The sequence below is a fragment of the Desmodus rotundus genome, chromosome 12 (assembly GCF_022682495.2).
Source record: "Desmodus rotundus isolate HL8 chromosome 12, HLdesRot8A.1, whole genome shotgun sequence".
In the NCBI taxonomy this organism is placed as follows: domain Eukaryota; kingdom Metazoa; phylum Chordata; class Mammalia; order Chiroptera; family Phyllostomidae; genus Desmodus; species Desmodus rotundus.
The window spans coordinates 18,685,588-18,709,581 of record NC_071398.1 but is presented as its reverse complement, the minus strand read 5'-3'; the positions used below and the strand labels follow the sequence as shown (position 1 = coordinate 18,709,581).

The following is a 23,994-nucleotide window of genomic DNA, read 5'->3' as shown; positions in this document are numbered from 1 at the left end:
GGCCACGTTGTAAGTACGAGCAAAGACGATGTGCTGCTAGAACAGCGGTCTAGAGTAACAAGTGGAAATCCCTAAGTTGCAGTAGCTAACATTTACTGAGCACTGAACACATGAACAGTGCTTAAAACAGTACCTGGAACATAAACCTCTCTCTTCCTCCTGAGTAGATATCCTTACCACCACCCCTCTTAGCAGATGAAGAAACTGAGGCATGGAGGTTAAGTTAACTTGCTTAATGTCATACAACTAGTACTGAAACCACTTTACTGCTTCTAAAACATCTACATTATTCTGGCTCCAAAAAATTCAAGTAAAGGAGATTGCAAAATCAGCAGTCACCACAAATGAACTTAAATTTCAAACAATGTGTGGTCTGAATGTCCTACTTCATATGTCACTGCAAAAATTAGATTAGCTTAGTCTGAACTAGGGACAGGCAAACTATGGCCCAGGGCCCAGGACGAACAGACCCCTGTTTTTGTAAGTAATGTTTTATTGGAACACAGCCACACTCCTTCACGTACACACTGTCTGCGGCTGCTTTTGCACTCCCACAGCAGAACGGAGTAGATACAGCTGAGGCCACACAGCCTGAAATACTACTTTGTCTTTTACAGAAAAATTCTGCCCACTCCTCATTATAAATTTTTCTTCATTTGAAACTTTTCTAAGTATAAATCGGCAGTTACAGAATAGTCATGGAGATATAAAGGACAGCACAGGAAATATAGTCAATACTATTGTAATAACTGTACACGATGCCAGACTCATCTGGGGGGCCGCTTCGTAAATTGTATGTCTAACCACTGTGCTGTACACCTTAACCTAATATAATACTGAATGTCAACTGTAATTAAAAAAAAAAGGAAAAATACTTCATTATTCAAAGATGAACATAAACATGCTTGAAACAGATTTGGTAGAAATATAACTTCAATTACAAAACATGCAGTCACTATAGCAATAGTAAACTGGATAATAATGGAGGAGGAATGTTTCTCTCACTTATGTATCAAGAGATGAGAACTTTTAATTCTCTGCAAGAGAATACCAAATGAAGTCCTTCATCTTAATTAACTTCAATTCCGTGTTAGAATTTGTGTTTTTTAGGCCTTTACCACCGCATTACCCCAACCTATCAAGGCCCTGACCATTAACAGACCACCTTACAGAATTCTGTTCTCACTACTATTGCAATGTCCTTTCTTTATCCTACAATAAATAACTAACTTTAAAACTATTTATGACCAAAAAACCCAAGAATATTTATGTCATTAAAAAGAATTAAAATGACTTGCTTCAATGAACCATAACAGTTACATTATCGTTAGTTTGGGCTAAATCTGCCAATTTAATCTCTAAACATTAAAATAGGTCCCTTAGCAAATGCATTTTTTTTCAAAGTCTGTCAATCTTTATTCAAAAAAACAAAAAGGCAAAGAAGACCCTGGAGCACCTTTGGCACTGCAGCCTGGAAAACAAAGTCCGTCATGTCGAGCTCCGTGCTGTTGGAGGCCTGTATCGTTATCACGGTGACACTGGGGTTGGTGTGTGACCGTTCGAAGGTGAACTCTATTTTCAAGCCATTCTTACTGTATGCTGTGATGGAGGGGATGCCTGGGAAAGTACATGAAGATTAGTCTAACTGTAGTCAGCCCAGTACTTACAAAATCATTACTTACTTTCTTCAATAACTACTTCTTATTGCTTCAAGGATAACATCAGTAATTGTACCTGTAGCAATATCATTGAAAAGAGGCTGTGATGAAAGCCCATCCAATAAGAAGGGGGGCTGGGATATCTGTGGGACTGAGGCAGGGGCAGGAGCAGCAGCCGGAGCACCTAAAGGAAATAGTCCAACATTAAGTCTCTATTACCCAGTATGACAAAACTCACCAAGAAAACATAAGAGAAAAATATTATGATCTCAAGTTAAGGGCACAGGCAGGATAAAAATGCCTGCTTCAAAATAACAAATGGATGAGTTTTCAGAACTATAAATATCTTCTTGCAAGTCAATAAGGAAAAAAATACAATTTAAAAGCAGTAATATATAACAAACCATTCCCAGAAGTGGGAACCTGAATGAAAAGGGCATCTTACAGGAAAAGATGCTCAATCTCTACTAGTAACTAGGGAAATGGTAAAGCTACATGGAGATATACTTCATATCCAGTAGAGTCATGAAAATTTCAACATCTGATAATACCAGATACTAGTAAGAATATGTAGCAACGAGGACTTTCTAACCTCGGTCTTACTGATATAAACTGGCACAACCAAAGTAGAGATAATTTAGCAACAGCAGAGTTCAACGTAAGTATATCCCTAAACTCAAGTTCCACAACGTCAAAACTAATGAAATTTTAAGCTAGATGATTCTTTGTTGTGTGGGAGCTATCTTGTGCATTGTAGGGTATTTATCAGCACCCCTGGCTTTCACCCATTAAATGATAGTAGCACCCTCCAGTTGTGACAACCAAAAATATCTGCCGAGCCCCGGTGGGCAAAATCTCCCCCACATGAGAAGCAGTGCCTTCCTCCTGAATGCTTCTGATTACTTCTTACATATGTACCCAGAGAAACACGTACAAGAAGTATTCATAGCAAGATAGCTTCTAACTGTGAAATACTAGCAATAAGATAAGTAAATTGTGGTAAACTGATGAAATTACACACTATACAAGTCCTGGCTGGTGTGGCTCAGTGGACTGACTACTGGCCTGCCAACCAAAGAGTCAGGCACAGGTTCAATTCCCAGTCAGGGCACATGCCTGGGTTGCAGGCCAGGCCCCCAGTAAAGGGCATGCGAAAGGCAACCCACACATTGATTTTTCTCTCCTTCTCTTTCTCCCTCCCTTCTCCTCTCTAAAAATAAATAAATAAAATATTTTAAAAAGGAAATTAAACACTATATATACACAACAGTAAAAATGTGAATGCACTAGAAATACAGTTGACCCTTGAATAAGACGGGGGTTAGGAGCAACAACCTTCCATGCAGCTGAAAATTTCTGTGTGTAATGACAGTCAGGTCCACAATGAGAATTCCCAACGACGGAGCTGACCTTTGAACGACTCGGGTTTGAACCGAGCGAGTTAATTGAACTGCACGGGTCAAATGAAAAAAATCCCCTTTTCAGTGGACCAATGCAGTTCAAATCCACGCTGTTCAAGGGTCAACCGTACACTCAACATGAATTATTCATAGATTATTCTCACAAAAACAGCGTTTAGCAAAAAAGCAGGGCGCAAAAGGACACATTCAGTTGGGTGTCTTTTCTAGAAAGGTAAAAATTGGCACAATATAAACACTATTATTAAGACATACACAGAAACGGTAAACACCAAAACTAAACACTCCTTTAAGATAGACAGGAGTCGCCTTGGGAACAAAGAGGGAAGGAGTTGAGGGGGAAGCACAAAGGGAATGTCAATTCTCATAACAACATTTTCTTTTACAAGCCAAAGAGATCAAAGCATTTACTGAATTTTAAAAATGTTAAATAATGCATAATAAAAATTTAACACACACATACACAACCTGGATTGCTGATATGAAATGGGGGGAAGAAATGACCAAGTTATCATTTTACCTGATCCTTCCCAATAAGCACAATGAGGATTACACAACTGAGGGCAAGTGACAGAACATGACCATGAACTGACAGAAATCAGAATTCTAAGAGGCAGAAGAAAATTGAGCAAAATAAAGAGAATGCATTTTATACTTAAACAGATTACAATTACTTATGAAATCAACTGAAAAGCATTATCAAAATAAAATAAAGGGGGAAATATCTTTTTTTAAAAAATACCCGAGTACACTAAGAGAAAAATAATACTAAAAATTACCAAGAAAGGTAGAAATACAGATGACTAAGCAAAGCACAAGCAGCTAAAAACAAATGAGACACTGCAGAACGTGTGGTCAAGCGGACTGCCAACAAAGTATACGAAGAAATAGTCAAATAGTTCTCCCAGTTATATAAAGCTAATCTGGTAATTTTCCCACAATTCCCATTTTCAAAACAATTTTAGAAATGTGTTCCCATGGAAGATGAGAAGCTACTCCAGATACATAGCTAACATGTGGATCCCTAACTCCCTTACATTTTAGCTTTTTTCTCTTCTCCATGTACAATAGGCAGCTTTGGGAAACAACAGAAACTTACTGTGCCAATTCCACTAAGAGCACATGCTAAGTTTATTTATTTATTTCCACTGATTTACATTACGGTACATTAGGATATAACTGGAATGATGGCTTAAAGAATCTGTGGCTCAGTGGGTTGATCGCAGGCTGAGAACCAGAGGGTCATTCGCTTCAATTTCCAGTCAGAGCACATACCTGGGCTGCTGGCCAGGTCCCCCATAGGGGGCATGCAAGAGGCAACCACACACTGATGTTTCTCTCCCTCTTTTTCTCCCTGCCTTCCCTTCTCTCTAAAAATAAATAAATAAAATCTTAAAAAAAAAAAGAATCTGGAACTCAGAAATGGGAACATGTGAATAAAACATTATGAATAAGTCAAGAAAATCTAGGCTTTTTAATTCTTCATCGTTTTGCTTTTTCATGTAACACTGGGAAAATGAGAAAGAACAAAATCAAAACATTAAGACTCTATGATAAATGAGTTAAGGATAGAAAAGGAATGTGGAAAAATGAAATTTGCATATAATGCAAACATGTGGATATATACGAAACATTCCTTGCAATTGGAAAACTTGCAATTAGCCCTGGCTGGTGTGGCTTAGTGGATTGAGCGCTGGCCTGTGAACTGGAAAACTTGAAAGTAACAAAATAACAGCACAAATTTTTCAACCGCTAGGGCTTTTAAAAAATGATAGAATACAGTATTTATGACTGCACAGTGACACTGGTGGCAATATACATTGAGGATAAGGGAAATAACATTTACCAAGTGACTACTCAAAAGTCATGCATGCACTGAGTAAGCGATCATTCTTCACAAATACCCTGAGGTTAAGTATTTATCATCCTTATTTTAGACAGATGCCGAAAGACCAAGAAACTTGGTCAAAGAAAGTAAACCAAAATAAGAACAAATTAATGTAATGTTTGTTGAAGAAAAATCTGGAAATAAATAGTAAGGAATTCAATATATAATGGCACAAACTTCTTGATGAAATATTAGACCACCATTTAAATTTATAATTGTAGCCCTGGCTGGTGTGGTTCAGTGGACTGGGTGCCAGCCTATGAACCAAGGGGTTACTGTTTCAATTCCCACTCAGGGCACATGCCTGGGTTGCAGGCCAGCTCCCCAGTTGGGGATGCGCGAAAGCCAACCACACATTGATGTATCTCTCCCTCTCTTTCTCCTTCCCTTCCCCTCTCTAAAAATAACAATAAAACCTTTTAAAAAATTATAATTGTAAAGACTCTGTACTAACATGGAAACGTTAATGTGTAAAAAACAAAGCATATATCATCTATACACTATGTTTAAACTACAAGATTGTTTTTACCTTTCCACATTTCCAATATAGATTTGGCATCTGAGGATTTAAAATTGACTATTTGTGAATGACTCAAAAGTACATAAGAAGTAACAGTTTGAAATTTTGTTAAGACACATATAAACTATAAGCTCCGACAGGCTGTTGTGTTAGAAAAAACTAATTTAGCCTGCAATAGCCAGTCTAGATGACCATTCAATATCTTTATTCTATTGCTGTTCTCTACTTGACGTCATGTATGCTGAATATAACTCTCTATCACACTTTTAAAGAAGTCACTTAAGACAAACATTATGCACTACAGTACTACTCTTAGACTTAGGGGTTCACAGTATCACTGAAACACATCAATTACAAATACCTACTAACTGAAACAAAGATGAGAAAAAATATTCCCAAATGGAAGTTATATTTGAATATTATAATTATGGATGAGTTTTTCTTTTCATTGCTTTAATAACAGGGGAAAAGGGGCAGAAGGTGGGAGAGAGGGACTGAGGAAAATAATAGGTTAACATCTCTCCACTCTCCACAAATGGCCATAGCTCTTAAAAACTAACCATGAGTAGAAAGAAATCTAGAAAAGTGATGTCTTGGGGCCCTGGCCCATGTTCCACAATGCTACAGGTTGCTGGTTTGTTCCTGGTCAGGGCACACGCCTAGGTTGTGGGTGTAGTCTCCGTCAGGGCACATACAAGAAGCAACCAATCAATGTTTTTTCACATCGATGCTTCTCTCCCTCTCTCTTTCTTTCCCTTCCCCACACTCTCTCTAAAATCAGTAAGCATGTCCTCAGGTGAGGATAAACGAAAAAAAGAGAAAATGTGATGTCTTGGATACTAACTACCAGTAAAGCAAAGATGACTTAGGATATATATTTTTTCCAGCCTGAAAATTTTAAAATACTACAAGTAATTTATTCTCCCCAAATTAAACATTGGACTTTAAGGAATCCTATTCTCTAGAGCAGAGATTTTCAACCTTTTTCATCTTCAGGCACATATAAACTAATTATTAAAATTCTGCAGCACACCAAAAAATATATTTTGCCAATCTGACAGAAAAAAAGGTATGACTTTGATTTATTCCCAATGGATGGCTATTGCTGTGCTGGCTGTTGTCATTTTTTTATTTGACAATCTCAGGAAAGAGAGGTCAGGACCCCTGATTAAACAGTCAGGTGGTGCACGTTGTAAAAACTCTAGGGGCACACTGGTGGACAATCACGGCTCTAGAGCATTAGCATGGCAGCTCATATCCCAGATGTTGTGAAGATTCTGGTCTTGTTTCTGACTTAGCCTCACCCGTCTTCAACTGACTAATGTGCTAGAAAGTCTATGTTCAGTGTAGTTTTTCAAAGCCTTTATCCCATACCTCAGCATTAAATAATTCTACTCTGGCTTACCTGTAAGGTTGATGTCTCCCAGCAAATCAAGAAGTTCTCCACCAGCAGAAGCTGGTTTGCTTGTAGGTGCAGTTGGAATAACAGGTGTTATGTCATTTCCTCCCAACAAATCCAACAAATCATTGGCCTATACAAGAAAATAGTACCTCAATTTAATAGTTATTTACCAAATCTACATCTAATGCAAAGTTCTTTAAACACTAAAAAAAAAAGGAAGAGAATCCTCAATCAATCTAGGAACATTGAAGGGAATCAGCTAAAAGATGGGTTGTAAGAAACTATAAGATCATCAATGTCCCCAGATAAACTAATGAAAACCTACCTGGCTGGTAGGCTGTGGCCCAGAAGGTGGTGGTTTGGTCTCTAGCGGAGCTGGTTCTGTCTCTCCATTTGTCTGCACAATCTCAGTAGGGCCATTTGTGGTCACTTTTTCCATGACAGGCATTCTCTCAAGTAGGGCAGACCTGAAAAAAATCTGAAGTGGTTAAATTCCAGACGTTAACCTAGATTCCCTACCCAAAACAATCACTGTAACTACATTGGAGCCAACATGAAAAGTCACCTCCCCTCCCCACCCAACACATACACTAAAATAGAAGGTGGGTTATAAGAATGCATGACCTAAATTGCTGGCTGGATTTAGAGTAGGCAAGAACAGCTGTAGAGTTCTGGCCAAGATGGTGGCATAGGTAGAAACCAAACCCTTCGCTTCCTCAAACAACCAAAAGGAGGACAACCAATCTAAAATCAATAAACCACCAGAAAGTCAAATGGCATGGAACTCCAACAACCAAGGAATTAAAGAAACAGTCAACCAGACCAACCAGACCAGTAAGATGGGAGGATGGAGAGAACCCATGGCAAGGTGGTGGACCATGCGGGCACGGCTGACTGAAAGAACCACAGGCAAGGCAGTGGACCGTGCAGGCAGGGCTGGCTGAATGGGAAACTGAGACTCAGAGCAGACTGTGGACTATGGCGGGGGTTGCTGGTGGTGGGAGAAACTCCCAGTCTCACTCGAGAGAGCTCGTTGGAAAGTGGGGCAATAACCAAGCAGGTGAGCTGCATTTTTCCCTCTCTGGCCCCTCCCCCACAGCCAGCGCTGCAGCGCAGCAAGGAGGGTTGCCCTGCCCTGGTGAATACCTGAGGCTCCGCCCCCTTACAACTTAACAGATGCCCCAAGATAAAGAAATAGGGCCCAAATGAAAGAACAGAGCAAAACTTCAGAAAAAGAGCTAAGCAATGAGGAGACAGCCAACCTATCTGATGGAGAGTTTAAAGCCCTGGTAATCAAAATGCTCACAGATCTGATTGAGCTTGGTCTAACAATGAATGAACAAATGAAAGATACCCAAAGAGAAATAAAGCAAAATATTCAGGGAACCAAAAGTGACAGGAAGGAAACCAGTACTCAAAGCAATGATTTGGAACAAAAGGAAGAAATAAACATCCAACCAGAAAAGAACGAAAAAACAAGAATTCAGAAAAATGAAGAGAAGCTTAGAAACCTCTGGGACAACTTTAAATGTTCCGATATCCGAATTATAGGGGTGCCAGAAGGAGAAGAACAGCAGCAAGAAATTGAAAACTTATTTGAACAAACAATGAAGGAAAACTTCCCCAATCTGGTGAAGGAAATAGACTTTCAGGAAGTCCAGGAAGCCCAGAGAGTCCCAAAGAAGTTGGACCCAAAGAGGAACATACTAAGGCACATCATCGTTAAGTTGCCCAAGATTAAAGATAGAGAATTTTCAAAGCAGCAAGAGGAAAGGAAAGCATTACTTACAAAGGAATGCCCATAAGACTATAAGCTGACTTCTCTAAACAAACCTTGCAGGCAAGAAGGGGCTGGCAAGAAGTATTCCAAGTCATGAAAGGCAAGGACCTACATCCAAGATTACTCTATCCAGCAAAGCTTTTATTTAGAATGGTAGGGCAGATAAAGTGCTTCTCAGACAAGGTCAAGTTAAAGGAGTTCATCATCACCAAGCCCTTAATTATATGAAATGGTAAAGGGATTTATCTAAGAAAAAGAAGATAAAAAATATGAACAGTAAAATGACAACAAATTCATAGTTATTAACAACCACACCTAAAACAAAAACAAAAACAAACTAAGCAAACAACTAGAACAGGAACAGAATCAGAGAAATGGACATCACATGGAGGGTTTTCAGTGGGATGGGGGAGGGGAGGAATGGGGGGAAGGTACAGGGAAGAAACAGCATAATTGGTAGGCATTAAAACAGATGGGGAGAGGTCAAAAATGGTATAGGAAACAGAGAATTCAAAGAACTTATATGTACAACCCATGGACATGAACCAAGGGGGGAGAATGCTAGAGGGTTGGGGGGTGCAGGGCGGAGGGGGGATCAAGGGGGAAAAATTGGGAAAACTGTAATAGCATAATCGATAAAATATACTTTAAAAAAAAAAGAGTAGGTAAGAAACCTTAAATGGACAAACTGCCCACCCAAATCCCAAGAGATTCCTTAGTGGTGCAGAAATTGGAATGAAAGAAAGGTAAATCAGTAGGTAGTAACAGGTTCCAATTAAGAAGATACTGCATAACAGAAGAGTAAGATGGATGACATGTACCAAAATAATAATATTATCTGAACAAGATAATAATGTTAATAATGTTATTTGAACAAGATTCTCCAGAGAAAATACAACTGTCACTTCCTAAACTTAATAAAATGGAAAATGAAGCTAACTTTCCATACCAAAAGAAAGGGGAGAAGGGGAATGAAAGACCAATTAATACTTTCTCTAGAGACTAGACAGAACAGATGAACAAAACAGAAGCAGTCACACAGTTAGGACTAAATAGGGTTGTGACGTCCAGTTAATAAAGCATCGGGAATGAGTCTCCTTTATGGATTATAATGACAATTTGTTTGGGATACTAAGAAGCACAGGCATTGCTTAGTTTCTTTCACTTACCTCATATGGTCATATTTCTTAAAAAGTGCATTATATTCTACTGCCCTCTGCTGGAGTTCCACATCAATGCTGCTTCCGTAGATGGAAACCACTTTCTTTATTCGGCTTTGGGATACAATGACAAATAAATTCAAATACCCAAAAGACAGTTAATAAACAGACAGAATTAATGTTTAAACCAGAGTTTTCTGATTAAAAATTTTACTCACCTTTTCTTAATTTATATAATCTTTCAAAAACAAACCACCTTTCCTTCATCCAACTTTATAAACCTCAACACCATCATTCATCATTATACTTATTGTAATTGTAATACTAGATTTTGTCTATTAAATATCCCATGCTGTAAAATTGCCAGGAAAAGGTATCAATTATTTACTTGCTATGAAAGAAGAAACTTATTATACTGTTCATACCCTTAATAACTTTAAAGTAAGCATTTTTTTCAACAAAAGGGGCACAGCATCCAAGTTTTATCAAAAAAGGGTCATTATCTAACACCAAATTCTTCTAATTCACAATTTAAAGAGTAAATCAAAAATATAATTTTTCACAAGACCTTACATAAAAAGTAAAGCAGAAAGTCTAAGTTTGCCTTTATATGATTGGCTGGGAACCTGATCTAAAAATTGACTTTTATTCAAAATAGTCAACAGTAGAATTGAAAGACTTAAACAGCACAATCCTCGTGATTTTCTTTTCATCCAGACATCTCAAAATATTATAATAGCCCTGGCTGGTGTGGCTCAGTTGGCTGGAGGGTTTTCTCATACACCAAAAGGTTACAGGTTCAAATCCTGGTCATGGCACATTCCTAGCTGGCAGGTTTGGTCCCCAGTTGTGTAAGAAAGGCAATTGAACAGTGTTTCTCTCTCACATTGACGTTTCTCTCCCTGGAGTGATGTTCTTTCTCCTTCTCTTCCTCTCTCTCTAAAACCAGTAAGTATGTCCGCAGGTGAGGATAAAAAATAACTAAATAAATATATATAAAAAACCAGAGCCCTTATATAGGGAAATAACTTCTCAACTTTGAATAAAGAAAAAGGGCTTTTGAAATCTGATTTTAAAAACATAATTTTTTACCTTCAAAATAAACTACAATGGGGGGATGAGAGAAAACGAAGTACAGATGACATAAGGGTTGTCCACAAAGTGATGGTTGTTATTGTGGACAGGTATATGCAATTTATTTTACTATTTTCTCTACTTTTGCCTCTGTATGAAATTTTCCATAATGACAAGTGTGTAAAAATTACAAAGCCACCTGTTCACCCTCTTTTCCCCACACTCACTTTACAGTGCAGGTGAACCGGGTGGAAAGCTTCATGATGGCAGTGAGGGCATAACCTCGTGTCACGGAGGCGGACATATTGGAGATCAGGACACTTTCTAAAATATCCAACACTTCATCTTCTGTTACCTAAGCACAAAAAAAAGACAATGTATAGTTCATCATAAAAGTAATTATCTAAATCTGATATCAAGACGTAGGATACCACAGTAAAAACAATCCAACCATCATTACCAAAGCTTCTAACACAATTTGTGCTTTGCCAGAATAACTGCCCAAGCTGTTCCATCAACCAGAAGCAGGTAGCAGGTATATTTAAAAAAAAAAAAAAAAAAGTGGAAAATACCCATTTAGGGGCTGAGAGGCACATCTCATTCCAACAGGCAAAAGTAAAGGAAGAAAAAGTCACAGAGTTCAAGTCTTGTTGCCACAATTTCTCCTAAAACCAGTCCTTTAATGAGCAAACAAAAATATGGCTATATGTTTCATTTCCTCCTATTTAAATCAGCTACAGAGCAAGAGAAACAATATACTTTAGCTTGACAAGGTGCAGAATGGATCTTAAGGTGGTTTTTTAAGTCTCACAATGGCTCAGTAAACTCCACCTCAAAAATTGGCAGGTTTCCAAATATAATTCTGGTATTACTTTTTTAAAAGGTTTTCAAGGACTCAACCTCAACTCCTCTTAAACACCACCCTCTTATAACCAAAAACACTATTTTTTTCCATCTTAAACAAGAGTAACAAGGGGTACCTGAATAGGTTCTTCCTCTTCACATTGGCCAGATATTAGAAGATCTCCGTATTCACCTATACACCATGCAGCTACTTGTACCAAAGGTTGCTGTCAAAACAAAATCACTGTTTGTCAAGGATTTCAACCCTTACAAAGATTAATGCAAATCATATGTCATCTAATCACGAGGGTCAAATTTGAGGCACATATAGAGTATTAGTAATAAGAACATACAAGGAAATAAAGTGTAATTTCTCCCCAAAGTAGGAAAAAAAGAGCAAATGAAGTACTTACTTGAGAATAATCACCAAGAATTGCCTTGTATAAGCGCTGGACAGTATAGGCATGCATCTCTACACTATTGGTTATTAACTGGATCAAGTTGGGGACTGCATCATCACGAACATAGCTTCCTGCCTAAAAGGAAATGCAGACAGTTACCCCTAGAAACACACAGTAATGGTAACAAATGTTGGCTATTATTGTTGTAGTTAAAAGGAGACTACTAAAGAACATACTCAAAGATAGAGCTGATTTTAACTCTCAGGTTTGTAAGCAGCTCAAAATTCAAAGTCTTACTTATTTAAATGAATATTCTAAGTTTTTTAATTGTATAAAAAAATAAAGTCTCCTCTTTATCCAAAAGAAAATATAAAGACTTAAAATTTCAAGAAAGACCACCCCAGCTGGTGTGGCTCAGTGGATGGAGTGCCAGCCTATGAACCAAAAGGTCCCAATTCCCAGTCTAGGGCACATGCCTAGGTTGTGGGCCAGGACCCCAGTGGGGGAGGTGCATGAGAGGCAACCACACACTGATGTTTCTCTCCCTCTTTTTCTTTCTCCCTTCCCTTACTAAAAGTTAATAAATAAAATCGTTAAAAAATTTTTTTTCAAGAAAGACCTTTTCTACACAAAACATAAGGTATAGGGGTGAGCAAATTAGGTAAATTACAAGCCATCAATGCCTAACAGACAAAGCATAAGAATACAAATAACAACAACAGTAAGACAAATAATAAAAATAGATGCAATAATAAATAAATACAATAAATTCTGTGTTTCGTGTACTCATGAATGTAAACATATTTTTGCCCACCCATGTATAAATTTCAAAAATTTAAGAAATACATTCACTAGGAAGACAGTTACAATGAACTCTCCCTTCCCACAGCCCCCCAACACCGATGTTAAAATCATATGCTTTAGTACTGGCTGGGTACTGGCTCAGCTGGTTGGAGCATCATGTCATACACTAAGGCCATTGATTGATGTCACTATCTCACATTGATGCCCACCCCTACCCCCACTCGTCCTCTCCCCTTCCTCTCTAAAATCAATAAGCATATCCTTGAGTGAAGATTTAAAAAAATAAAAATCCTATGGTCTAGCTACAGTAGTCATGTTACTCTGAAAGGTGGTGAGAAAAGTGTATATTAACATCTCAAAGCGGGGTTATGAAATAAATAAAGAGTAATTTTTTTAAAACTTTATTTAAAACATCACACTGTCCTTTAAAGACTAGAATTTATAAACATTAAAGAGTCAACCATTAGTCCCAGGAATGGGAAATATTCTGTATTTTATTATCCACCCTTTATTATTACTTGGCCTTTTTAACATTCCCTGGACCAGTGAAGTCTGAGATACTATTTGCAACCATGGAACAAAGTAAAGCTACTTAACACACGAAGAAACTAAAACTTGACCTTGTCAGAGCATTATGACAAGGCTCCACAGGACATCCAGTGAAACCTGTTCCTAATATTAACCCATCCTGGTCAATTTCCCATTACTGGAGAGAAGAGACATGATTGACAAGACTGAGCCCTGGCTAGTGAGGGTCAGTAGATCAAGCACTGGCCTGTGAACCGAAGGTCACTAGTTCAATTCCTGGCCAGGGCACACGCCTGGGCAGCAGGCCGGTTTCCCAGTCGGGGAAGTGCGAGAGGCAACCTATCCATGCTTCTCTACCTCTCTTTCTCCCTCCATTCCCCTCTTTCTCCCTCCATTCCCCTCTTTCTAAAGATTAATAAATAAAATATTTAAAAATAAAAAAAATTAAAAGACTCAGACTAGGCCTAATGATGTGTACTTTGCAAAGAAAAAAGGGTAATTTTAAAAAGTCTCAAGTGTTTTAAGGTACCTACTACTGTTAAGAAACAAGGACAGAGGGAGTAGTTTGGGGAAATGATTAAAAGAAAAGGTGAGAAGCTAAAGGTAATTTGTGGTCTAACTTAGAAATTTACATTCTAATGGAAGAAAAGCAGAGTGTTTGAAATAAAAGCATCAACAGGACCTAAATGACATTTACAGACTACTTCATCCAGCAACAGCAGAACGCACCTCCTTCTCAAGCCCAGACAGACCACATTCAGAGCCACAAAAAATATCTTATGTTTAAGAGAACAGAAATCATATGGAATTAGATTGGAAAGCAGTAACACAAAGACAGCTGAAAAATCCCAAAATAGCTGGAGATTAAACGGACACACTACTAAATAACACATGAGACAAAGAAAACATTGGGAAAATTATTAAAAATATCAGTATCTCTCATGAACACAGATGGAAATATCCTTTAAAATATTAACAAAACAAACACAACAATGTGTAAAAAGAATTATAGAGCATATAACCCATGTGGGATTTATTCCAGGGATGGAAAGGTGGTTTAACAATCAAAAACTGATTACTGTAATCCTGCACATGACCAAGCTTAAAAAAAAAAAATCGTATGATTGTAATAAAAGAATATGGGTCAACAGGAAAAATGAAGTAGGAGCATTTTCAAAAATGGTTTTGAATTCTGATAAACATTTTTCTTCAGAAGCTCTAATTTTTCCCTTCTTTTTTGCTTGAAAATAATGTGTCCTGATTCATACCTTTTGTTAGAATACTATTTCCTCATTTTTTAAGTACATTTATTAGCTTTTAATCTTCAACAAGATTAATTCATTGTGAGTAAACTAGAAAACTAGTATGTCAAAGACAAATCCACAGCAACAAATGTGTGTGCATATACACAAATACTATATATATAACATATATATCTCATAACTGTAATGGTATCATGTCCTCCTACAGATATTTCATAATTTACTTAATGCCCATTGCATATACGTTTTATACATTTGTCCTTTTATTTTTCCAAGATAAAAGTCCTAAAACTTGAATTGATGAACTAAAAGATACAAACTGAGACACTTGCTACATGCTACCCACCCTGTACTCTGGAAAGACGGTAACATTTTATACCCACTTAAAGTGAAGAGTACTGCCTGTTTCTCTATCTTCTAGCTAATACTAGGAATTAGATTAAAAAGTTTAAGTGAAAATTGATACCTCAATTTTACTTTACTTACTATTTCTTTACTAGTAAGGCTATTTTTCATTGTTAACTAGCCATTTCCTTCTTTTTCTGTGAACTACTTATTGAAATGCCAATGTTTCCATTATAGTGTTTGATTTTTCCTATTGTAAATCGTTTATAAATTAAAATATTAATATGCTGTTATGTTTTATAATGACTTTCCTCTAGTTGTCCCTTGTTTGGTGTATCAGGAATGATGCTCCAACCAATTGAGCTACCCAGCCAGGGCTTCATTTGCCTTTTAACTTTGTAAATTTTTTCCTTTTGCAACATGAATTTTCAATTTTAATGTGGTCAAATTTGTTCATGTTTTCCTTTATGGCATCTACAGCTGGTAACATAATTAGACATAGTTACAGTTTCATTATACGCCACTACACTTTCATTTGTACTCTTCAATCTCTAACCCCTGTCTATTAATTGAATAAACAGAAATACTCCAAAATTCTGGAAGACTACCAAAGAAAAAAAATATCTTATAAAACTGTAATTTTAAGTCCAGAATAAATTAGTCATTCAGAACCTTCCAGTGGCTTCCTAACATATTCAAAACAAACCCCAAACTCCTGTGAGGCTCCATGGGGTCTAGGCCCTGCAGTGACACCACGCTCTGCCGGCACCTGCCTTACTGCTCTCCAACGAAGCAGGCCAAGCCTGTTGCTACCTAAGGTCTTTGCAACACCTGCTACTCTCTTATATTAGGATACTTTTTAAAAATATATATTTTTTATTTCTTTATCTTTTAGAGAGAAGGGAAGGGAGGGAGAAAGAGAGGGAGAGGAACATCGATTGGTTGCCCCTCGTATGTGCCGCAATCGGGTACTGAATCTGCAAACCGAGCATGTGCCCTGACCAGGAATCAAACCAGTGGCCTTTCACTATGCGTATGGATGCCCAACCAACTGAGCCATACCAGTTAGGGCAGATTAGTATACTCTTTTCCCAAATCTTGCATGGTTAATTTCCCTAAATTCTCTACTCAAATGTTAGCTCCTCTGAGTGACCTGCCCTTACTACTCCACCTAAAATACTTGGTATGTATAGTGCCCCATATCCCATCCTCCCCTGCCATCATGTTAGCCCCTCATGCTGCTCTACTGTTCTCTCATAGCATTCTTCCCTGACTGAGAGTACAGTACATACTCCCCCATGAATTTCCCACCTCCCCCACTAGAACATAAGCTTCATGAGAACAAGGGCTTTGTCTGCCTTAATCAGCACATCCAGCACGTAGCATATGTTGACTTTAAAAAGCTACTTACATGCCCTGGCTGGTGTGGCTCAGGGTATTCAATGCCAGCCTGCAAACCAAAAGGTCGCCCGTTCGATTCCTGGTCAGGGCACATGGCTGGGTTGCGGGCAGGGTCCCCAGCTAGGGGCGTGTGAGAGGCAACCAATCAATGTGTCTGTCACACATCGATGTTTCTCTCTCTCTCTCTCTCCCCCCTCCCCTCTCTCTAAAAATAAATAAAGAAAATCTTGAAGATGAAATTTTTTTTTTTTTTAAAAAGCTACTTACCGTTGTCAGGACACGCATAATTGTGTCTATATGCCATCGTTTGGAAGGTGCATACCTAAGAAAATAAAAGTGAGAAACTGGAACCTGTAAATTATACTGTGCTCCGTTACTTTCAAAAATCCTGCCTATAGTCGTAAGTGTTTATATTTGGAGACATTCAGCCTCAAATCTAGCAGCAATACCCATTTCACAGGTACTGAAATGGCACACTGTCCAACTCAGATGTTTCACATTCTCTGAGTTGCTGAGCTAAGAAATGGGACTCTGTCTCAGAAAACGAATCACGAAGTCAGGGCTGGAGAGGACAGAGAAGAAAGAAGAAAAGGGACTGTTCCCAGACCCAGGCAACACCAGGACTAGAAACTTGTTCCCTTAAATTCACAGTGGAGAGTACAGAAATAACCATACTACCAAAATCTTGAGGTATTACTTCCTAAAAGTTTTACACAGAACCACAATTAGATGCTGAAACTTTTCTATATCCTTATAAAAAGGGCATCACAAATAAGAAGTTAAAGAACAGATTATAGGGGCATTATAAATCCCTGCTTTTAGAAAAGTTGTATTGGCGGGGGGAAGGTCTTCCTATATTTAAATGCTTGCTATAATGGCCTTCTCAAAGCTAATTTCTAATTGGGAGCTTGAAATAAATGTTACATGTTTTAAACAAGTCTACAACATGTCCCCCCATGTTTTGAAGATGCTTCTAAAAGACCCAAGCATCTTTTATTAATAAAAGTAAAAATTAAATCTTACTTTTCTGCAGCAAGAAAGATTCCAGATGCACAGTCTGCTTTAAATTCTGGCTCACATGAATCCAGAAAATAAAGTAACTCCTTCATCATGCCTCGGATATTATTCCCATTCACTAGGGCAAAACTCAATTCCATTGCACGCCTTGCAAGGGAAAAATTAAAAAAAAAACAAAAAACACCCAGTTATATTTGCTGTGGGAATGAAACAAAGACACAGGTGTATTCTCTTTGAACACTACTCACAGGCAGATAGATGTGTTAATGTCCTTGCATGATCCTATGATCCCAATCTTTCCACGCAAGATAACAAAAGTTATCAAAGTTATTCTATTTTGAATCTTTGTTCAACACTTTCTTCAAATATCCCTAAGAGAGACATGACTGACCAACAATGTACTTTGGGTTCAATAATTTATTCTCTGAAGCTTAAATTTTAAATACTTAAAAGTCTCAAAAAGAGAGGTAACAAAATTATTACCTAATGATAGTATCTGTCTACATTATTCCTTAAAAATGTAATATATAAAGTCACCATATTCTTTTTTTTACACCCACTTCTGTCCAAAGATGATGTAACACTTAACATCAAAAAATATGTGGAAAATCAGAACTAAAACAAACCCTGAAGGGCATTACACTAAGTACAATAACTCAGAGAAAACCAAATACTGTCATGTATCACTTAAATGTGAAAGCAAAAAGCCAAAGACATAGGAACAGAGCCTAGAATGGTGGTTACCAGGGCTTAGGGGTGGGGAAGTGGGGCAGATGTTGGTCAGAGGGCACAAACTTCCAGTTAAAAGATAATTAAGTTCTAAGGATCTAATGTGCAGCTTAGTTAGTTCAAGTTAGTATCATATACTTGAAATTTGCTATGAAAGTAGATCAAAAAAATAGTAATTATGTAATATGATACAGGTGTTAACTAATGCTATGGTGGTAACTGTTTTGCAGTATGTAACTGTCAAATCAATGCATTGTACACTTTAAGCTTACATAATGTTATATGTCAAACATATCTCAATAAAGCTGGAAAAAACTGAAAGAGAGAATGAGGGCCACAAACAGGAAAAAAGGGCATGTGCTATGAGGGCAAATAAAAGTTTCTATAATTGCCTATCAAATTGGGCAACCAAGACAAAATGAAAACATTTAACACATAAAAGTTATAAGGTTATGATATCCATCTTTTCATACTTGATCAGTAATTTTAAACATGGTATATAAGTTGACTTTCAAAAATATCAATTTAATATGTAGAAAGCACTATTTTAGCTAATTTACAAGCAATAAAAAAAATCAATCCTTACAGAAATACATAGATAATTCTTATATCATACTTTAGTACTTTACTTACGTTAATCCAGTTAATCCTGCATAACTCTATAAGGTGGGTTCTCTTAAATCTCTGCATTTACATATGGGACAACTGAGGCACTAAAAGGTTAAGTTACTAGACCATGTCTATTAAGGGCAGAGGCAAGATTTGAAATACAGCAGTTGGGCTCCAGAGTTTGAGTTCTTAATGCAACAGAGCCTGTCAAAGACACACAGGTTTTACTTCTGAAATACAAAGCCCAGTGATGAGCTATAGAGAAACTCCTATAGAGAATAGGAGTCAGAAGGCCTCATTTCTATTCCGAGGTCTGTCCCTGTACAAGGGGTGAGGCTTAGAGTAAGTTATTTGATTCCTTTAGGACTGTATGTTATTTAACCTGTTAACTGAGGATAGAAGTAATTGCCTGGTCTCAATGGCTTGCTCAGAGAACTGAGAGGGTATTTTATAGATCCTATGGAAAGCACTCTGTAAAAGTTATTACTGAGTCTAGGTCTTATCTTTAGATTGCCCAAGCACTCTGTACCTGTTCTTCACAAACAAAAGAAACTCAGTATGAATCAATGTTTGTTAAATGAATGGTTTCAGAGATAATTTCAAAGCTAATTTGTTCTGGATTTGAACATACAACCACAACCAAAAATTCATTGGGGCCAACTATAGCTAGGTCTCACAAACATCTACAATTTTCCTAAGAGAACCAGTGGTTTACTCCATGGACGAAAAAATATATGCTTTTTGAAAGTGTTATCTGCTACCTGACATCATCCCCAGACGTACTGTTCTAAGAAACACAGCTGCCTCTAGCATCTTGGAGCGCAAGTACTGTGAGAAAATGTGTGCTGTCAGCAATTTGAGTTTCAGCATCGTGATGGAACACTTAGCCGATGGATCACTCCTTATTTTCATCCTCCAGCACACAAAGCACAGTACCCCTGGTAGGTAATCTTTGCCCAGCTTATCTTTTTCTGTTTTATTTATCAACGAACCAAAGACAACATCAGTGTGCACTTAAGCATTCCTTATTGGCCTCTTTCACTGACCTAAACTTCTCCCTGCCAATCCTTTCTAAAAAAAGGATTTACCGGGCAGAGAATTCATCTGTGAAAATGATGATAATGCATAAACACCAACATTTTCACTTTCAAAACGATTACCAAGTTATCAGATGGGGCAGAGGCAGAGAATTATCAATGATCGGTACCGTTTTATTGAGACATCCAAATCTTTTAGACAGTCCACGATTGTGCTTCTGTGCCTCTGCACTGCATTATGATCTGTCTGCACAGTCTTCAACAAGGACGTCAGAGCTACGTATCTGGATGAAACGAAGTTGCAGGAGACAATTAAAATATAAAATTCAGGGTAGTTTTCTTCTGCCTAAATAGTAACAGAAAATACCTAAAGACTAAGGGAAAGCATGTATGTTTAAACAGATAAAAGACAATGACTGTAATGGTAAGATTCTAAAGGCAGACGAGACACCAGAATCTAAAACAGTAGCAACCAGGAGAAGCCTCGGATTCGGACTATTTTCACTCATGGTTAAAATCCACTGAAACACTTAACAGTGACTGCCTCAAATACTTCAAGTTCTTCCAAATAGTACAACAAAAATATATAGTATGCCTTTTCGGGCCATTGCCCCAAAACGCAAGAGGAAATTATTTCAATGTTACCACTTTTATTTTCTCTGTTTTTATTTGAGATGGATAGAAAAATTTGAGTCTAAGATCCAAGTACTCAAAAATTCTTTTGGAAAGAGAAGATAGTTCAAGGCACCACAATAATTACTTCCACATTTTTTCAAGCTTACCATGATAAGAAATTATCTCCTGATTCAAAGAGGAGAAGAGGCAAACAGGATATACTACAATATAAAAATGCTAATAAATTCATCTATTTTTAAAAACTAATGGTAATTGACAAACACATTCCACATTTGTGACCTGAAATGTTTTATGTTTCTTAATTTAGAGCAGAGGTCAGCAAACTATAGGATACCTACAAGAATTCAGCCCTCTGCCGTCTGCTTTTGTAAATTAATTTTTATCAGAACAGTCACATTCATCATTTATACAGTCTATGTTTTCACGCCAAGAGGCAAAGTTGAGTAATGGCCACAGAGACCCAAAGTCCCACAGAGCCTAAAATATTGGCCATCAGGTCCTTTACAGAAAAAGTATGCTGACTCCTGATTTATAATATAAATAGGAGCAAAAAGTAATCCATGATGCAAATCCCCAATTCTTTGCAAAACAATAGTTTTAAGGCCAGACTAAAATAGAAATCCTGAGTTTCCTCGGTTGAAGTTTTAGATACATCACTCAATACATGTTTGATTTTGAGCACACTCTTAAAAACAGTTTATAATAACAAAATACAAGACATTTTTCAGTTGCCTTACCTAATATTCTTGTCATTGTTCAATAAGAAACGACCCAGGATATTTATGGCTAGGACCTAAAAAAAAAGCTTAGGTTAAAAATCTAGGAAAATTAAATATTTATATTGTTTAAGGATCACTTCCTGGCCTCTGTTGGGTGCAAACTATTTCAAGGTGGTAGCTCAGGGATGTCAAACTCATTTTCACCGGTGGCCACATCAGCCTCACAGTTGCCTTCAAAGGGCCAAAAGTAATTTTAAGACTGTATAAATGTAACTACTCCTCAACAGTTAAGCGAGAGCTTGGCGCTGCTGCTGGGTAGAAACAAGGTGCAGGGCCAGATAAAACAAGGTAGAGGGCCGGATTCAGCCCGCGGGCCTTGTGTTTGCCACCTGTGTGGTAGCTGGTACTTTATAGACTGGAAAGACAAAAAGTTCTGAAGATAAACGATGGTGTTGGTTGCACAACAATGTGAATGTACTTAATGCCACTGATCTAAGGACTTAAAAGTGGTTAAAATGGTAAATTTTATGTTATGTATATTCTACCACAATTTCTTTTCAAAAAATTAGAATGGTCTCTATATATGAGTATGGACTAGCTCCAACATAATGTTAATCGAAAAAAGTAAGGTGCAGGATGATATACATATGTTACTCTTTTGTTTGAAAGGTGGGAAGAGGAAAAGAACTAACATAAGTTAATTTGGTTAAGTTACTTAGATACTGTAATCTTTTTTTATTATTGCTTTTTTTATTTTTAGAGAGAAGGGAAGGGAGAGAGAAACATCCATGTGAGAGAGAAACATCGACTGGTTCCCCTCCTGTACTTGCCAGGACCAGAAATCGAACTTGCAAATCCAAGTATTGGGTTGGCCAAAAAGGTCATTTGTTTTTTCCTGTAAGACGGCTCTAGTAGCGCTTAGCTGTCTTTAACTTCATTCGAAACAATTCTGTTCAATTGTATTGTAACAGCTGTCATATCAGCGTGCATTTAAAAAAACATCAAATTTGGTGAATTTTTGTGTAGCCATTTTAATATTAAAGATGTAAGAAAATACGCATTTTCAGCACATTATGCTTTATTATTTCAAGACAGGTAAAAATGTAACCAAAACACAAAAAAAGATTTGTGCAGTGTATGGAAAAGGTGCTATGGCTGATCAAACATGTCTAAATTGGTCTGCAAAGTTTTATGCTGGAGATTTCTCACTGGACGATGCTCCATGGTTGGATAGACCAGTTGAAGTTTATAATGATCAAATTGAGACATTAATTGAGAACAATCAACGTTATACCACACACGAGATAGCCAACATACTCAAAATAGCCAAATCAATAAAGTTATTGGTGAAAATGAAAAAGGTGTCTGTCTTTTATTTTACAGAAAAAACTAAACGGAGTTTTTGGCCAACCCAATATCTGCCCTGACTGAGAATCAAGTCACAGCCTTTTGCCTATAGGATGGGCCTCCAACCAACTGAGCCACACTGGCCAGGGCTGGATACTGTAATCTTAAAGACAAAAACAACTATACACAAATAGGGTATTGTAGTTACTAAATTTGTTTCTTATAAGACTATGGGATAGCTATTCTTATATTAATAAATAATGAAAGAATGAATAAATTCATAAGGGAGAATTCTTTACAAAAGAATTGCAATTATTTAATGAGGCCGAAATGAAGGAAATAGAAAAGTATTAAAAAAAATAGAAAAGAATATTAACAACTACTGCAGATAAGATCTTCTGATGGACACTGAAACTGATGGTTAAAAGTCTGAGGAGAACAAGATATCTGCATAGTCTTAAAGTGTCTCCCTTAAAATTATTTTTTTTTCTCTTAGAGAGAGGGGGAGGGAGGGAGAAAGAGGGAAAGAAACTAATGTGCAAAACAATGATTGTCTTTTGCATGCCCCCAACTGGGGACCTGGCCCACAACCCAGGCATGTGCCCTGACCAGAAATCAAACTGGTAACCTTTTGGTTTGTAGGACTCTCAATGCACTGAGCCACCCCAGTCAGGGCTCCCCCCAAATATTTTTAATTACAAAGGGAAAGATAACTTTACAGGGGAGAGACACAACAGAAACCACCTTAACCAAATGATCAAGCTTAAACATCACCAGTAGTGAGACACATGGATATAGCATACACCTCCTGAGGAGATACTGAGAAACACACATCAGTTCTATGATAGTCTTGTCCAAAAAGCACAACCTCAATCTAATTATGGTAAAACATCAGACAGAGCCAAAGTGGGGGACATTCCAAAAAGCAACCGATCAGTACTCTTCAAAAGTGTCAAAGTCATGGCCCTGGCCGGGCAGCTCAGTTGGTTAGAGCATCATCCCAATATGCCAAGACTACAGATGTGATCCCTGGTCAGAGCACATACAAGAATCAACCGATGAATGCATAAACAAGTGAAACAACAAAATGATGTTTCTCTCTCATCAATTAAAAGAAAATTTAGCCCTGGCTGGTGTTGCTCAGTGGATTGAGTGCCAGCCACAGGTTTGATTCCCAATCAGGGCACGTGCCTGGGCTGCAGGGCCAGGTCCCCATTTGGGGGCATGCGACAGGCAACCGATCGATGTATCTCTCATACAGTGATGTTTCTCTCCCTCTTTCTCCCTCCCTCCCCCTTTCTTTAAAAATAAAATAAAATTTTTTTTCTTTTAATTTAAAGAAAGTGTCAAAGTCATGGTAGACAAGGGGTGATAGAGGAACTGTCACAGACTGGATGAAACTAAGGAGAAGTGACA

The 23,994-nt window shown here is 37.6% G+C and overlaps 1 protein-coding gene and 1 non-coding gene across 3 annotated transcripts in view; both read right to left on the bottom strand.

Moving 5' to 3' along the window:
- AP1G1 (adaptor related protein complex 1 subunit gamma 1) overlaps positions 1–23,994 on the bottom strand; it is a 73,382-nt gene that overhangs the window by 7,009 nt on the left and 42,379 nt on the right. For both annotated transcript variants that reach the window (XM_024556115.4, XM_024556116.4), the window contains 12 exons: positions 21,250–21,305; positions 20,047–20,160; positions 17,508–17,648; positions 16,752–16,806; positions 12,157–12,279; positions 11,881–11,970; positions 11,128–11,255; positions 9,836–9,940; positions 7,212–7,353; positions 6,890–7,016; positions 1,735–1,842; positions 1,457–1,617 (listed from right to left, as the gene is read on the bottom strand). In XM_024556115.4, coding sequence (XP_024411883.1) covers positions 1,457–1,617; positions 1,735–1,842; positions 6,890–7,016; positions 7,212–7,353; positions 9,836–9,940; positions 11,128–11,255; positions 11,881–11,970; positions 12,157–12,279; positions 16,752–16,806; positions 17,508–17,648; positions 20,047–20,160; positions 21,250–21,305 — 1,350 coding nt within the window. The remainder of the gene's footprint in view (positions 1–1,456; positions 1,618–1,734; positions 1,843–6,889; positions 7,017–7,211; positions 7,354–9,835; positions 9,941–11,127; positions 11,256–11,880; positions 11,971–12,156; positions 12,280–16,751; positions 16,807–17,507; positions 17,649–20,046; positions 20,161–21,249; positions 21,306–23,994) is intronic.
- On the bottom strand, positions 19,679–19,764 carry LOC112300890 (small nucleolar RNA SNORD71). Its single transcript, XR_002974437.1, has one exon. It is a non-coding gene; the product is annotated as a small nucleolar RNA SNORD71 (small nucleolar RNA).